The sequence below is a fragment of the Melanotaenia boesemani genome, chromosome 14 (genome assembly GCF_017639745.1).
Source record: "Melanotaenia boesemani isolate fMelBoe1 chromosome 14, fMelBoe1.pri, whole genome shotgun sequence".
Lineage (NCBI taxonomy): Eukaryota > Metazoa > Chordata > Actinopteri > Atheriniformes > Melanotaeniidae > Melanotaenia > Melanotaenia boesemani.
This window is the reverse complement of record NC_055695.1, coordinates 30541557-30556625: the sequence shown is the minus strand read 5'-3', so window position 1 is coordinate 30556625 and position 15069 is coordinate 30541557. Positions and strand designations below refer to the sequence as shown.

Genomic DNA, 15069 nt, shown 5'->3' with positions numbered 1-15069 from the left:
AGAGGCCCATTGGTTGGAGGGTCTGGAGGGGGCACAGCAGCGGGGTATAAATGCCCCTCTTGTCTTTCTGTAGTCTTGGCTGAAGAACAGGGAAAAGAAGAAGGAGTTCTGGACTTTTTGTGTGTCTGTTTCTCTGCTTTGTGTTGTCTGACATTCTTGTGTGGGTCAATAGCTCTGCTCCCAAAAAGCGAGAGAATGGCAGTCATCTTGCTGTTGGAGAGATCCTCCCTCCCACGCTGAGATGAATTAAGATGCAAAGGCCGGAGCTGAAAGTGTCGTGGCTCTCTCAGAGCGATAGAAAGCACTATATAAGTACAGGCCATTTAGAAGGTGCGAACTTTGGGTGATTAGGAAGTTGTGAATATGTGCACCATTCAGACTGTTTGTAATATCTGTAAACACCTCGATGAGACTTTGCTGAAGCCAGATAGATAATTCTGGTTTTGGCTATTTTTTATGCTCTGATATGTGCATTTTCTTTTTTAAAAAATGACCTTGTATTTATCTTCCCTGCTTCGAGAAGCTGTTTTTAGGCACCATATTGTGCTTCTATTGTTGCTCTTGGTTGTATATTTGTATGTTTGCATCTGATTGCTTTGTTTTAAGCACTTTGAGTTACTTTTGTCTAAAAAGTGCTATATAAATAAAGTTTGATTTGATTTAATTAAAGTGATCCTCAGAAAACTGGCTGCTTCACAGAGCACTGAGTCCAGAAGGTCCAGTTTGATATGCAGTAACTGACGATGGTCAAAACTAAATACTTTAGTTTATCACAAGTAGTTAGATTTTCCTCTTTCAGTCTCAGGTCTGATTCATGCTGCTTCTATCTTAGCAGAATTGTTGACCCCGTTAGCGACGGGGTGTTGATGCAAAAGTGTGTCTTGTCTCATAGTTGTGCCTCAGAAACTTGGATAGAAATCAAAAGACAGCTTGAAGCTGCTGAATATAGCATCTAAATGGCTGTCTTCCAGTGACTGTCAGTGGGTTCACATCCCCACCCCACCCCACCCCCCACCCAACCTGCTGACGCAGCCACATTTCCTCCTCTATTGACTGGGACAGGTCAACCGTAACAGCATCACTCAGTCACAATTATGAAGCCCCAGCAGCTATGACTAAGACAAACATGGACTGTACCATAACAAGATGCTGAAATATGACAGAATGGCAACTATAATTAAACATTTGTCACTGAAATTAGAAAGACATGTAAACATTCCTGATAGCTACAGTACTGATCAGTGGTGTTTGATGAAGTGGGTTGAAAAGAAGGAAAAAGATGGACACATATGTAACCTGGAATACATAATGTACAAAACACCTACATTTACACATTATCAGGCCCACCTGTTCAAATGCTTGTTAACATAAATATTTAATCACATGGCAGCATCTAGTCATGTAGACATGGTGACGACTTGCTGAAGTTCAAACTGAGCATCAGAATGAAGAAGAAAGGAGATTTAAGTGACTTTAAACGTGGCATGGTTGTTGGTCTGAGTATTTACTGGGATTTTTACACACAACCATCTCTAGGGTTTACAGAGAATGGTCTGAAGAAGAGAAAATATCCAGTGAGCAGCAGTTGTCTGGACCAGAATGTCTTGTTGATGTCAGAGGTCAGAGGAGAATGGACAGACTGGTTGGAGATGATAGAAAGACAACAGGAAGTCAAATAAGCACTGGTTCCAACCAAGATCTGCAGAACAGCATCTCTGAACACACAACACGTCAACCCTTGAAGCAGATGGGCTACAGCAGCAGAAGACACACCGGGTGCCTCCTGCCAGCTAAGAACAGGAAACTGAGGCTACAATTCACACACACTCACCAACACTGGACAATAGAAGATGGAGAAACGTTGCTGGTCTGATGAGTCTCCATTTCAGCTCCACATTCAGATGCTAAGATCAGAATTTGGTGGAAACATCATGAAAACATGGATCCATCCTGCCCTGGATCAATGGTTCAGGCTGCTGATGGTGTAATGGTGTGGGGGATATTTTCTTGGCCCACTTTGGGTCAATTAGTACCAACATGGCCTGGTTTAACCAGCACAGCCTACCTGAGTATTGTTGCTGACCATGTCTACCCCTTTATGACCACAGTGGAGCATCTTCTGATGGCTACAGCCAGCATGGTGTTTTGGTGTTGGTGATTTATGGAGCATTGTCCCTAAACAAGACATTTCTGGAAGTTCTGGAAAGACACTGTAGAAAGCTGTAATTCACCCTTTACCAAGAGCATTTTTTATCATTACCCCAAGGAATTTTTAGTATAAATTCTAGTTATATGGCCAGAATGTTAAGACCAAAAGAATATTACTTGAGTTGGAGCTTGATATAATCTTTTATTTCGGTATTTTGTCATCGGTGCCTCGATTTTTCCGGCTCCAGGAAGCTGAGGAGAAGCCACACTGGTTCTCTGGTCACATTTTAAGCGAATAGCTGTGGAAATTCTGGGATTTTTTCTGGGATGTGACGGGTGGTTGAAATCAGGAAAGCTTCAGGCACCTTTTCCTCATAATAAACATGGATGCTTATTTTTAACTCAACCACATTTGATTCATCACACAGAAAATGTGAAGTGATTCATGAGGTTGATCCTATGCATATTGTGCTTATAAGGTTTCTGTGTGAAATAATCTGCAATTTTTTTCAGAGTCAGTCATTTCAAAATGCCAAAGTATAGAAGTACAGAGCTTACGTTAGTGTTTCCTCAAGTAAAGGAACCACTGAACCCTCCCTTGTTAGAGGAAAGAAGATAGTGCCATCTCACAATTCCTTATGTCTGCTCTGTCCAAAGCAACACTCAATTATTTACGCACTAACTTTACATATTATGTCATAAAAGAACAGAAAAAACAACAGTTTACACGTAAACACGCAACAGGAAACAAACAAGAGAAGCTTGTGCTAACTTGCACCATAAGCTAGCTGGCTTAGTTATTAAAATGGATAATCTTGACTGTGGGCTCTTGGCAGCTAGTATAAATAATGTTTTTTTTATCTTAACAAGGTGACCAATTCGGCTTCTCCGATACTCAGTCAGCACTTTTATCACTGTTAGCAGCTGAAAATGAACTGATGTATCATATCCTGTCTTATTACGTTCAACTTCCAGCCCTGGCATCATCTCAACACCTAGCAACTAAAGAGCATTTCCATCATAAAACAAGAAGGCAGATAGTAAACGGGAGAATGATGATGAAGGGAGATGTGCTCTGTGTGCTTTAAATTGATGGAAAAACTCTCATCTCTTTGAGATTAGTGTTAGCTCTGCCCTGTGTTTGACAGTAACCTTCATGTACGCCCCAGATCGCCGTCGCTCTGAAGTAATCACCTTATTTATAGCAAAACGCTTCTTTTCTGCACGAGAAGAGACAGGAGCTCGTTTAGAATGAATCACAGCACAAGTAAAGATGACTAAGCATCCAGAGGATGGCGTACTGCAGAGGCTCAGCTTCTGGATACTAAGATCCCCGTTTATTTTCCATCTTAGAGTTTTGGTGAAGTATTCTGTTGCCATTTTAATTTGGATCATCTGATGGGCTTCCTCTGAGGCACAAAATATAGATTTAATGGAGCAAGGACTAATTTATGAGGAAGATGTACTCTTTCATTGTTCAACAAAATTAGAATTTAGTTTGGACTGTTAAAAGTGTCAAAATCACAGTTTTTAACCAGATGCATGCAATGAAACTATTTACTCCAAAGTTAGAGCAGTCCAGCTTTGTGATGGTCAGCATCATAACTGGTAACAGGGATGAACACGTTGACATCTCTGGTACATGTCTGATGAATACAGATATTAATAAGTCATGTCATGTTATAATTAATGTTGGTTTTAAGCAGATGCTTTTACGTCTGACTGGAATTTCTAATGATGATGCCATGTTGCATTACGGAGCAGGCTGCTGTGGTTAGCATGAAGTTTCCTCGTTGGTTGAATAAGATGAGTTGAATTTGGAGTCTTCATCCATCTAGAGTACAGGAACATGCGGTGGCCAGTCAATGAAGTCTTTACTCTTTGTCAGGCTGAAGAATGAACCTGAAATACAAAACCTTAGTCTGTCATACTGGCCTACATTTCATAGGCTGGAAACATGGCAGCAGTGTAGAAAGGAAATCATAGCCTGTACTTGAGACTGCACGTAGCTCCAGCTTCTTCCTTTCTCATCGACCAGCTGCATTACGAGAGAAAATGGTCTGGAGTTCGGGGAGCATAGAGGATGTAGAGGACCACGTTAAATCACATGGATGGGCATCTAAGTTCGCTGGAAAAAAAAAAAAAGGTCTTTTATATTTCTGAAGTTGATGATCTGCTCACTTTAACACCTTCATTCTTGTTATAGCACTTTCTTTAAAAAAACTGTTTTCATTTTTTTATTTTAGTTTATTTTATTGACTGCCTTTTTTACTTTCATTTATCATTTTTATTTTTGTATGATTTATTTAGTATTTCTTTTTATTTATTTATTGTAATTAATTTATTGAATTTTATTTTATTTCAGTCTTGTTCTTTTGGTTATTTTTCTACTTATTTTTAATCTTTTCATACTGTTTTTCTATAATAGCAAATAAATTAAGGCATAACAGGTTAATGATGCAGAATTGAAAGAAAAATCTTTCCAGATGCAGAAAATGTCAACGTCACAAGGTAGCTAATTCAGCTACACTTTACCTCAGAGCTGCAGTAAGTCTTTCATTTTATCCACCAGCTTTATGCACCTCGGTCTCATTTGTAAAGGATACCTAGGCCCACGTATCTGATGTGAAGTCAGCTCAGACATCGAGGGCGATGATTTCATGAGGCATCATACTTTAAGTGGATTTGTATGAGTCATCATTGGTCATAGAAAAGATGTAGCAGAAACTATAATTCATTAAATTAAGAATGTGTGCAACAAAAGGGAAACACTGACCACCATATATCAAGAGAGACATGATTACTACACTGTTCTATGGCAGTAATTAATGTGTTTTCTGATACACATGATGGCTTTTGTTGTATCGGACTATACAGAGTTTTGGGATTATGAAACTGCTGAGAGACATGAAATCAAATCAGCATTTTAGTAATGAAATATATATAAAAAAACAAATGTAGGCTTCACTGGGAAATAACAAAGAAAAAACCGAGTACAAGTTATCCCAACATGGCCATGGAGTCCAAGGAGCTTTTCAGCTGGAAATAAGAAAAGCAAGATTGATTTCTTTTGATAAAACTATTTGATTTTCTTCATTGTAAGGGTTGTTACAGCCTCATGGGACTTCTTGCAGGGGTAGGCTAAAAATGTTTTATTTAGTTTTTATGTGACTTTGCAAAGAAACTGCACAACTATCAGTAATGAGTCTCTTTATTATTTCATGGCAGGATAGTGATTTAAAAGTGTAACTGTATATATGTAAATATAATTTTTTTATTCTGTTTGCAAAATATTCAAAACATCCAATGACACATAATACTGAATAAGTTTAAATAAAGTTATCTTTACTTTTTATATAAGTATACTGCTTAAAACACTTTATTTCATGCCGTGCATGTATTTTACATCCAAACTGACTCTTTTTAAACTTTTTTTTTTTTTTTACAAAAAGAAGAGGTAATGAAGGCCTTCCCGCCACTGTTAGCACAATCTGACAGCAACTCAGCTCAGATACAGTTTCACATGGGTGGTGCTCACCCTCCCTCTGACCCATGTACCTTGTCCTGTCTTTCAGCCATCATCAACCCCAAGCAGGCCAAAGACAACAAGAGCTTCAACTTTGATTACTCCTACTGGTCGCACACCACGGTAAGTCATTCATCACTCCTGCAGCTCAGTCACAACACGCCCACACGTTTGCATTGTGGTGTTTTGTTTTGTAATGTGCTTGCCAGGTTTATGTTATTGATCTCTGTCCACAGCCCGAGGACGTCAACTATGCCTCTCAGATGCGAGTGTACAAGGACATTGGAGAGGAAATGTTGCTTCACGCCTTTGAAGGCTACAACGTCTGCATCTTTGCGTACGGTCAGACAGGTGCTGGCAAGTCGTACACGATGATGGGGAAACAGGATGTCAAGGATCAACAGGGCATCATTCCACTGGTAACGTAATACAACTCTTAACCTACGCATATAAATAAATATTCCAAATCACTTTTCCACATTTGCTTACAAGTGGATCCACATGTAAGGCAAATGTGGAAATGTGGTTTGGAACATTGAAATACAATAAAAAATTAACAATGCATGCACTCTACATGAGATCCACATGTGAAGCACGTGTATTCCACATGTTATTCACATGAAAATGTTCAAAAACCACTTGCTTCCATATGTGATCCACAGCTGTTTTTCCTGTAAGGTTAGAAGTTCTGGAAATGTTATTTTTCTGATTTCTTGCAGTTGTGTGAAGATCTTTTCACCAAGATCAACGACAATACAGACAACAGCATGTCTTACTCTGTGGAGGTAAGAGTGGGAAACCTCTGTCACGTGTCCCTCCACTTCATACTGCAGATGGAAACATCCCCTGGTTATTAATGATTACATGTTTGCTCAGGTCAGCTACATGGAGATCTACTGTGAACGTGTGCGGGACTTGCTGAACCCCAAAAACAAAGGGAACCTGCGAGTGCGAGAGCATCCTCTGATGGGGCCTTATGTGGAGGATCTGTCCAAGCTGGCTGTCACCTCTTACAATGACATCCAGGACTTGATGGACTCTGGAAACAAGGCCAGGTGATGGAGCCACTCATTTAGACTTAGTTTAAGTAACCATGTGACTAAAGGCTCACCTTCAATTGAAGGGTTATTGAGCTGGATTCAGTGTCATGGGAGTTTGATGTACATTATAGCATAAAAATCAACATGTGGCACTTGCTGCTTAACTTTCTTTAAGAAAAATGTGAGACCTCCAACTACAGCCCATAAATGAAAATAGAATGACATTATTTACAAATCTCATCAACCCATAAAAAACGTATCAGATGTTGAAACGGAAACATTTTAGCAGCAACACATCTGTAAAAAAGTAGTTCCAGGGTGATGTTAGTCATCGTGTAGCATCCTCTCTTCTTTTAACAACTGTCTGTAAACATCTGGGAAATGAGGAGACTAGTTGCTGGAGTTCTAGGAGAGGAATGTTGTCCCATTCTGGTCTGATGCAGGATTCTAGCTGCTCTACAGTCCTGGACTTTGGTTGCTGGAATTTTGCTTCCATGATGCTCCAGGTCTTCTGTATTGGTGAAAGGTCTGGACTGCAGGCAGGCCAGTTCAGCAGCCGGACTCTTCTCCTGTGAAGCCATGCTGCTGTGATGGATGCAGGATGTGGTTCAGCATCGTCTTGCTGAAATCTGCAAGACCTTCCCTGAAAGAGACGTTGTCTGGATGGGAGCAGATGTTGCTCTAAAGCCTCCATGTACTTTTCAGCACTGATGGAGCTTCACAGATGTGGAAGCTGCTCACGCCATATGCACTAATGCAGCCCCATCCCATCAGAGATGCAGCTTTTCACCTGTCCACTGATAACAAGCTGGATGCCCCCTCTCCTCTTTAGTCTGCAGGACACGCCGTCCATGCTTTCCACAAACTAGTTCACATTTTCATCTATCTGACCACAGAACAGTTTTCCATTTTGCCTCAGACCATTTTAAATGATCTTTGGTCCAGAATGGGTGGTGTTTCTGGATCCTGTTCACATCTGGCTTCTTTTTTGCATGTTTTATACTTTAACCTGCATTTATGGATTTTAGGGTGAACTGTGTTCACAGACAGTGGTTTCTGGAAGTCTTACTAAGTCCATGCAGTGATTTTCAGTAGAGAATCATGTCTGTAGTTAATGCAGTGCTGCCTGAGGACCCCAAGATCAGAATCCAGTTTTGACCTTCAGCCTTGTCCAATGCGCACAGAGATTCCTTCTCATTCTCTGAATATTTCTGTACTATTCACTGTAGATGGTGGATCTTAAAAGTCTTCAAATTTTACATTTAGACACATTTTAAAATTGTTCCACAATTTTAAGATGCAGTTTTTCTCTGAACCTCTACGCATTCTTGCATCTAATAGCCTCTGAAATGCTCCTTTTATACCCAATCATGTTACTGACCTGATGCCAATGAGCCTAATTAGTTGTCAAATGCTCCTCCAGCTGTTTCTGATTTGTACCAATTACTTACCAGCCTGTTGTTGCCCATGTTCCAACTTTTTTACAGATATGTTGCTGCTATCAGATTCACAATAAAATGTTTCAACGTCTAATATGTTCTTCATGTTTCATTGGGAATAAAAAATGGGTTGATAAGATTTACAAATCATGACGTTTTGTTTTCATTTGCATTTTACAGTGTACCAACATTCTTTTTATTGGGGTTATGTTTTGAAACTATTTAAAATCAATATAATCATTAGGATATCACTTTTAAACCCTTTATGCTGATTCATGAATGTATTTTTGTTTTAGAAACATGATCGTGGTATACTGTTAAACAGATGTGGAGTGTGCATGTTCTCTCTGTACAGGACTGTGGCTGCCACCAACATGAATGAGACCAGCAGCCGCTCACACGCTGTCTTCAACATCATATTCACCCAAAAACGTCACGATGCGGAGACTGACAACACCTCTGAAAAGGTAACAGATTTTCATGACAACCTGAATGAATTTATTCAACATTGAGCTTTTTGCTTCTGCTTTTGTAGCGCTGACTGATTACTCCGATATAAATCTTGATGTTAAGTGGAAATCAATGACTGCTTGAAGGTCATTATTATAATGTCACATTTGAAAAGGGTTGTATCATGAAGCAAGTCTCTGGAATGAATATGAATGACTATAGATTTTCTCAATAGCAGCTCAAGTGTTGCATTTTATTTATCGGGAGTATTGATGCTTTACTGCAGGTCAGCAAAATCAGTTTGGTGGATTTGGCTGGCAGCGAGAGGGCAGATTCTACTGGAGCCAAAGGGACCAGGCTTAAGGTGAGCTGCCTTTTGTAAATTTAACCTCCTGAGACCCAAGTTTTAGTTTGACTTCAGATAGAAATTTCTTTTAGCTATTTTGGGTTAGGAGAAACCAATAATTAGAATTTAATGATTTATGATTATACATATTTTCATAATTATACATATTCTATTATTTAGGATGTAGATATAAATACAACTTTAAATTGAAAAATAAAATTTCTTGATGGCACCAAATGCCGGTGTAAGTGTTCAACAAGTTCCAGTTACACAGAATTTAGTATTAAGGTGCAGACAACCAAATATGTGATGTCTTTGTATGAGGATGCAAGTCTCAGGAGGTTAAAGTACACATTTGAAGACACATTTACTTGCTTGCAGTGGATATTAAAAATGTACACCCCCCTGTAAAGAGGCCTGGTTTTGTGCATGCTACAGCAAAAACCATGTTTCACAGAGACATTAAAAACCATCAAAGAGATCTCACAGAAGAAAGGTATCAGTCAGGAGAAGGGTCCAAAAGCATTTCTGCAGCACCATGAAACACAGTGAAGGCAGTCAGCAGGAAGTAGAGAAAAGATGGGACAGCAGGGATATTTCAAAGAACTGGATGTCCCTTCCAAAAATGATGAAAAGACAAGATGAAAACTGGTCAGGAAGGCTGTAAAAAGACCTATGGCACCACTGAAGGAGCTGCAGGAATTTCTGGAACGTTCTTGTTGTGTCCTATAACAATCTCCTGGAACAAAACAAAAACAGAAACTAGAAAAAATGCAGTCCTGTTTATTTATCATTACATTATAGGCTGCTGTTATAACCTTTCTAAAATGATTTTTTTCTTCTTCATTGTTTGTCTCTTCTTCTCCTTCCATAATTTTTGATACAGCGCCGCCTCTGGCGGAGAGTGGAACACGTTATTTAAAAGGTCAGATTCACAGAAGGGCAGCGTGAACACAATCTCGGTCTGGAAGAATATTGCCCCCCCAACTGAACAGAGACACCAGTCGTATCAAATCTAGCTGACTGGTGTGAATGCAGCCTTAGTCAAGGTGGAGGAAGTTTTGACCAGTAAATAAATAAATAAATATCATTCGCATTCAGTCCAAAACCTTCAGGCTTCTGCTGGAAAGCTAAAGAGGAAGAAGGACATCCAGATCAACAAAGCAATGGCTTCACCAGAGGAAAAGGTTCTGGAACAATCCAGCCAGAGACCAGAACCTAAATCCAACAGACCTGTGGAGTGATCTGAAGAGGACTGTGAACAAGAGATGTCCTCCCAATCTGACAGATATGAAGCAAATTTCTGAGTAAAGCGAGGGAATGTTGTCAAGATGTTCTTTGCTAATGGACTCCTGCCCAGGAAAACAGACTGCTGCGATTAAATCAAAAGATACTTAAACAAAGTTTTACTTTAAGGGTGTCCATACTTATGCAACCAGCTTATTGTGTAGTTTTTTATTTTCTATATATTCCCCTTACAGATTTGTTTTAGTTAAAAGTAGAAAAAGTTCGGAAATAATTTATTGTGGTTTTACTTTTTAACATCACAAAAGCTTTGAATTTTCACAGGGGTGTAAATACTTTTTATATCCACCGCAAGCGTGAAATCATAACAGTGACTGAACCTTTATCGAAGCGATCACAGTGTTTACGTTGGTATTATTCTGTGTGTGACAGGAAGGAGCAAATATCAACAAATCTCTAACCACTCTGGGAAAAGTTATCTCAGCTTTGGCAGAAGTGGTTTGTATTATTATTTCTATTTGTCGATCATCAGAAGATAAAGTATATTTAGTTTTAACTCAACTTTCATTTTATTATTTACTTCTTTTTAGGATTCTGGGGCAAACAAGGTAATTGCCACTTTTTCCATCTATTATTTCCTTATTTTAAAATCAAGTAGATTTGCAAATTTTGATTTAACTTTTGTTTGATCCACAGAATAAAAAGAAGAAGAAAGTGGAAAGCTTCATCCCGTACAGAGACTCGGTGTTAACCTGGCTACTGAGAGAAAACTTGGGTATGAAAGCTGTATTTGTCAGTTATGATGTAGTTGTTTATTAACTCTCCACAAACTGAGAGTAAAGTGTTTGTAATCTTGTCTGCACTGTGTTAGGGGGGAATTCTCGGACTGCAATGGTCGCTGCGCTGAGTCCAGCAGACATCAACTACGACGAGACCCTCAGCACGCTCAGGTAGCGAGCACACAGCTGCACATCTGTTTCCTCACCACAGTGTTGCTTAACATGTTTTCCTCAGCAGGTTTCACACTAAAAAACCCTTTGTGGAGCTGCAGAGACTCCCTCGGCTTTGTCAGCTCGCTTTATGACCCTACTCTTGTCTCTCAGGTACGCTGACCGAGCCAAACAGATTCGTTGTAATGCCGTCATCAACGAGGATCCCAACAACCGACTGGTGCGCGAGCTGAAGGAAGAAGTGTCTCGCCTTAAAGATCTCCTCTTTTCCCAGGGTCTGGGTGACATCATTGAGAGTAAGGGACATCTTTAGATCTTTATGATTTACCAGATGATGAACCAGGGCAACAGAATAGTTGTATTAATGGAAACAAACTGATTTGGAAGTCTTTAAACTTCTACTTGTGTCTCACCCCAGAGGTTTTGCCACATTCTTTCAGTTGTTTGCAGTTTATCTGAACATATTATTTTAAAAATGTAAACTGTAAAGTCAACGAATATTGTATCTAAAGGTCTTGTACTGTTTGTTTCTCTCTCTTTGTCAATCTTTTTCTCCTCTCAGCATATCGAGCGTCTGGTGCTGATATAGAGGGTTTGAAATGTGTGTTTCTGGCCATTGCTTTTGCTCTGCAGCTTGGTATCACAGGCGCTTGTTGCAGCAGTAAATAGTAGCTTGTCAGTGTTCTCTGCAGCACCAAAATATTGTATTGTAAAATTGTATTGCCAAGACTCATTTTGTTGACTTCTAATAATAGCTGAATCGCTAATGTTAATATAATCAGCATGTAGCTCATGTCTTTTCAGACTTTATCATTTTGGCTTTTAATTATGAAACACTTATGGCCTTATACCACGATGGTGCTGTAGAGAACTGTGAATGGCTTCATGGATGTGGCATAAATGGAGCAGGGTGTAATTTTCATGACTCATTGAAGCAGAGAATACAATATGATACAGCAGTACATCCCTTGATGCAGAAACTATACACCCACCGTCCACTTTATCAGGTCCACCTGTTCGATGACTTGTTAACACAAATATCTAATCAGCCAATCACATGGCAGCAGCTCAACACATCTAGTCATGTAGACATGATGAAGACGACTTGCTGAAGTTCAAACTGAGCATCACAATGAGGAAGAAAGGAGATTGAAGTGACTTTGAACGTGGCATGGTTGTTGGTCTGAGTATTTACTGGGATTTTCACACACAACCATCTCTAGGGTTTACAGAGAACGGTCTGAAGAAGTGAAAATATCCAGTGAGCAGCAGTTGTCTGGACCAGATTGTCTGATTGGTGTCAGAGGTCAGAGGAGAATGGACAGACTGGTTGGAGATGATAGAAAGACAACAGGAAGTCCAATAAGATCTGGTTCCAACCAAGGTCTGCAGAACAGCATCTCTGAACACACAACACGTCCAACCTTGAAGCAGATGAGCTCCAGCAGCAGAAGACACACCGGGTGCCTCCTGTCAGCTAAGAACAGGAAACTGAGGCTACAATTCACACACACTCACCAACACTGGACAATAGAAGATGGAGAAACGTTGCTGGTCTGATGAGTCTCCATTTCAGCTCCACATTCAGATGCTAGGATCAGAATCTGGTGGAAACATGAAAACATGGATCCATCCTGCCTTGGATCAATGGTTCAGGCTGCTGCTGGTGTAATGATGGGGGGAGATTTTCTTGGCCCACTTTGGGCTCCTTAGTACCAGCATGGCCTGGTTTAACCACCACAGCCTACCTGAGTATTGTTGCTGACCATGTCCATCCCTTTATGAGTACAGTGGAGCATCTTCTGATGCTACTTCCAGCAGGATAATGCACCATGTCACAAAGCTCAGATCATCTCCACCTGCTTTCTAGAACATGACAATGAGTTCACTGGACTCCAACGGCCTCCACAGCCACCAGATCTCAGTCCAGTAGAGCAGCTTTGGGATGTGGTGGAACGGGAGATTCTCATCATGGATCTATGACAGCAAGAATTGAGGCAGTTCTTATGGAAATAGAGAGTCCAACTGGTACTAGAAGGTGGACCTAATAAAGTGGACGGATTGTGTATCTTACCATTCTCATGATGTAATTCTCACACAGTAACTGGTTTAATCTCCTCCAGCTGGTAATCGTGATAGAAGGAAATGATGATGTAGCTTCCAGTCAAAGTGATTATTACCATGTTTGGATCTTTGAGGAAGTCGCCACAGCTTTTTACTCTACATTCATAAAACGCAACTTCATTTACCGCAATAGAAATATTATGTGATCCATCTTGACAGGATAAAGCCTGTGTAGATGAATGGCTGTGGATGGATGGCCTGACAGCTGATGTTCTTCACGAAGCAGGATTTAATAGAGGCCTGCAGGATATTATCACAACAAACCCAAGATAAAACACTAAAAACTGCAGACATTATCAATTATGTCATATATTGTTTTGATAAATAGAAAATATTCTGAGACTGAAAAGTTACCAATCATGACTTCAAGGCCGATCAAACAAACTTACCCAAGTGTGAGTCTCTGTCAGGGAAATGGATGTTTGCTCTCATAAATTTATATTAGCAAAGCACGATGAGCAGTAAATGCTTCTGGTTGATTTTAGAGCTTAATTCAAAGTTGTGGCTTCCTAATTGGCTTTCGTTCTTTCATTTGTTAATGTTTTAATCCACATCATCCATATCTGAATCACAGTAGCAAGAAGGATGCAGAAAAGCACAGCCTTCCCCTTCTTCAGCTCCCCCTGAGGATTCCTAACCAATCCCAAGCCATTTTGGAGATTAAATCCCTCCACTGAGTCCAGTGTCAGTCTTGGGGACTGTGTCCAACTAGCCTTGCCAACCCAAACCAACTCAGCTGGCTCCTTATCATGTAGAGAGGCAGCAAATCCTCTCTAAAATCCTCCTAGTTTGGCTAACGTCTCACCTGATTTCCGGCAGTAAGTCAGAAATCAGGTGGGAAGCCATATTCCTTCCACACCGAAACCCACCAGAATAGAATAAATAGATGGACCAGAAAAGCAAACTCCCAGGCTTCTTTGATAATCTGTGAGCTCCATCCTGAGCATCAAGCTGTGACACACCTGCATGGTTTCTCCTGTAAATGAGGCTTGACTCTCCAGTATGTCACTATAGTGTTTAGTGGGGTAATGGGGAGGATGATATCCGAATTCACAGATAAACGCCATTTCTCTTTGAAGAAAACAGTTTAGGTGGTACCCCTCTTTCTCTTCTGAGTGGCTGAGCTATTTTCCAGGAGGGTTTGTGGCCAACCAACAGAACACTTTTATAGATTTCTCTCATTTAGAGCCAATCCTTCTGGCATGCCTTTTTAGTTGCCTCCAAACAAAATCTTTAGGACAAATATCAGCCATTAATGCCGCCCCTTAATAGAGTCAATAATTCACCTTTTGCCTGAGGGTCTACTTCCAACAACACTGGTGGTATTATGTTTGTTATGGACAGAGCTATACCAGCACAGAAGCCCAACATCAACTTATTACGTAGTTTTAGATCAGGCGTGACCTTCTTCTCAGTCATTCCAGTCCAGGTTTAGCATCTCTCTTTTCACCTGCCATTTGACAGCCATAGCACCAGAACTCCTCACACATATTTGTTTTCCCATAACTTTCCTGCTGTTAGAAATGTTAAAAAATGAAAAAAAAAAAAAAATTCCTGTGACACAGTTTTTTTTCCAAGAGGGCTGATGAGAGATATAACAGAGAAGGGATGCATTATCTTGTTTTTAAATGACTGCATATGATGCTCTGCTTGACGTTCTGCATAGTAGCAATTTCTTTGAGCCTTTTTGTGGCTGGATGGCCTCTTTGTTGCATCGTTTCAGTTTATTTTCTCCGTGCGTGGCTTCCTGCTGGTGCTGCTTTCACTTTTAAAACAAAATGTCCAGATTTCTCTCTGTGAC

General features: G+C 40.1%; 1 protein-coding gene across 16 annotated transcripts in view; it reads left to right on the top strand.

Annotated features, from left to right (window-relative positions):
• kif1aa (kinesin family member 1Aa) overlaps positions 1 to 15069 on the top strand; it is a 53304-nt gene that overhangs the window by 4682 nt on the left and 33553 nt on the right. For 9 of the 16 annotated variants that reach the window (XM_042005983.1, XM_042005981.1, XM_042005980.1 and 6 more), the window contains exons 3-14: positions 5724 to 5797; positions 5911 to 6093; positions 6394 to 6459; positions 6551 to 6729; positions 8509 to 8620; positions 8890 to 8967; positions 10627 to 10692; positions 10785 to 10802; positions 10891 to 10969; positions 11066 to 11144; positions 11298 to 11440; positions 11707 to 11745. In XM_042005983.1, the coding sequence (XP_041861917.1) occupies positions 5724 to 5797; positions 5911 to 6093; positions 6394 to 6459; positions 6551 to 6729; positions 8509 to 8620; positions 8890 to 8967; positions 10627 to 10692; positions 10785 to 10802; positions 10891 to 10969; positions 11066 to 11144; positions 11298 to 11440; positions 11707 to 11745 (1116 nt within the window). The remainder of the gene's footprint in view (positions 1 to 5723; positions 5798 to 5910; positions 6094 to 6393; positions 6460 to 6550; positions 6730 to 8508; positions 8621 to 8889; positions 8968 to 10626; positions 10693 to 10784; positions 10803 to 10890; positions 10970 to 11065; positions 11145 to 11297; positions 11441 to 11706; positions 11746 to 15069) is intronic. The other 7 variants (XM_042005989.1, XM_042005988.1, XM_042005987.1 and 4 more) reach the window with 1 other exon arrangement.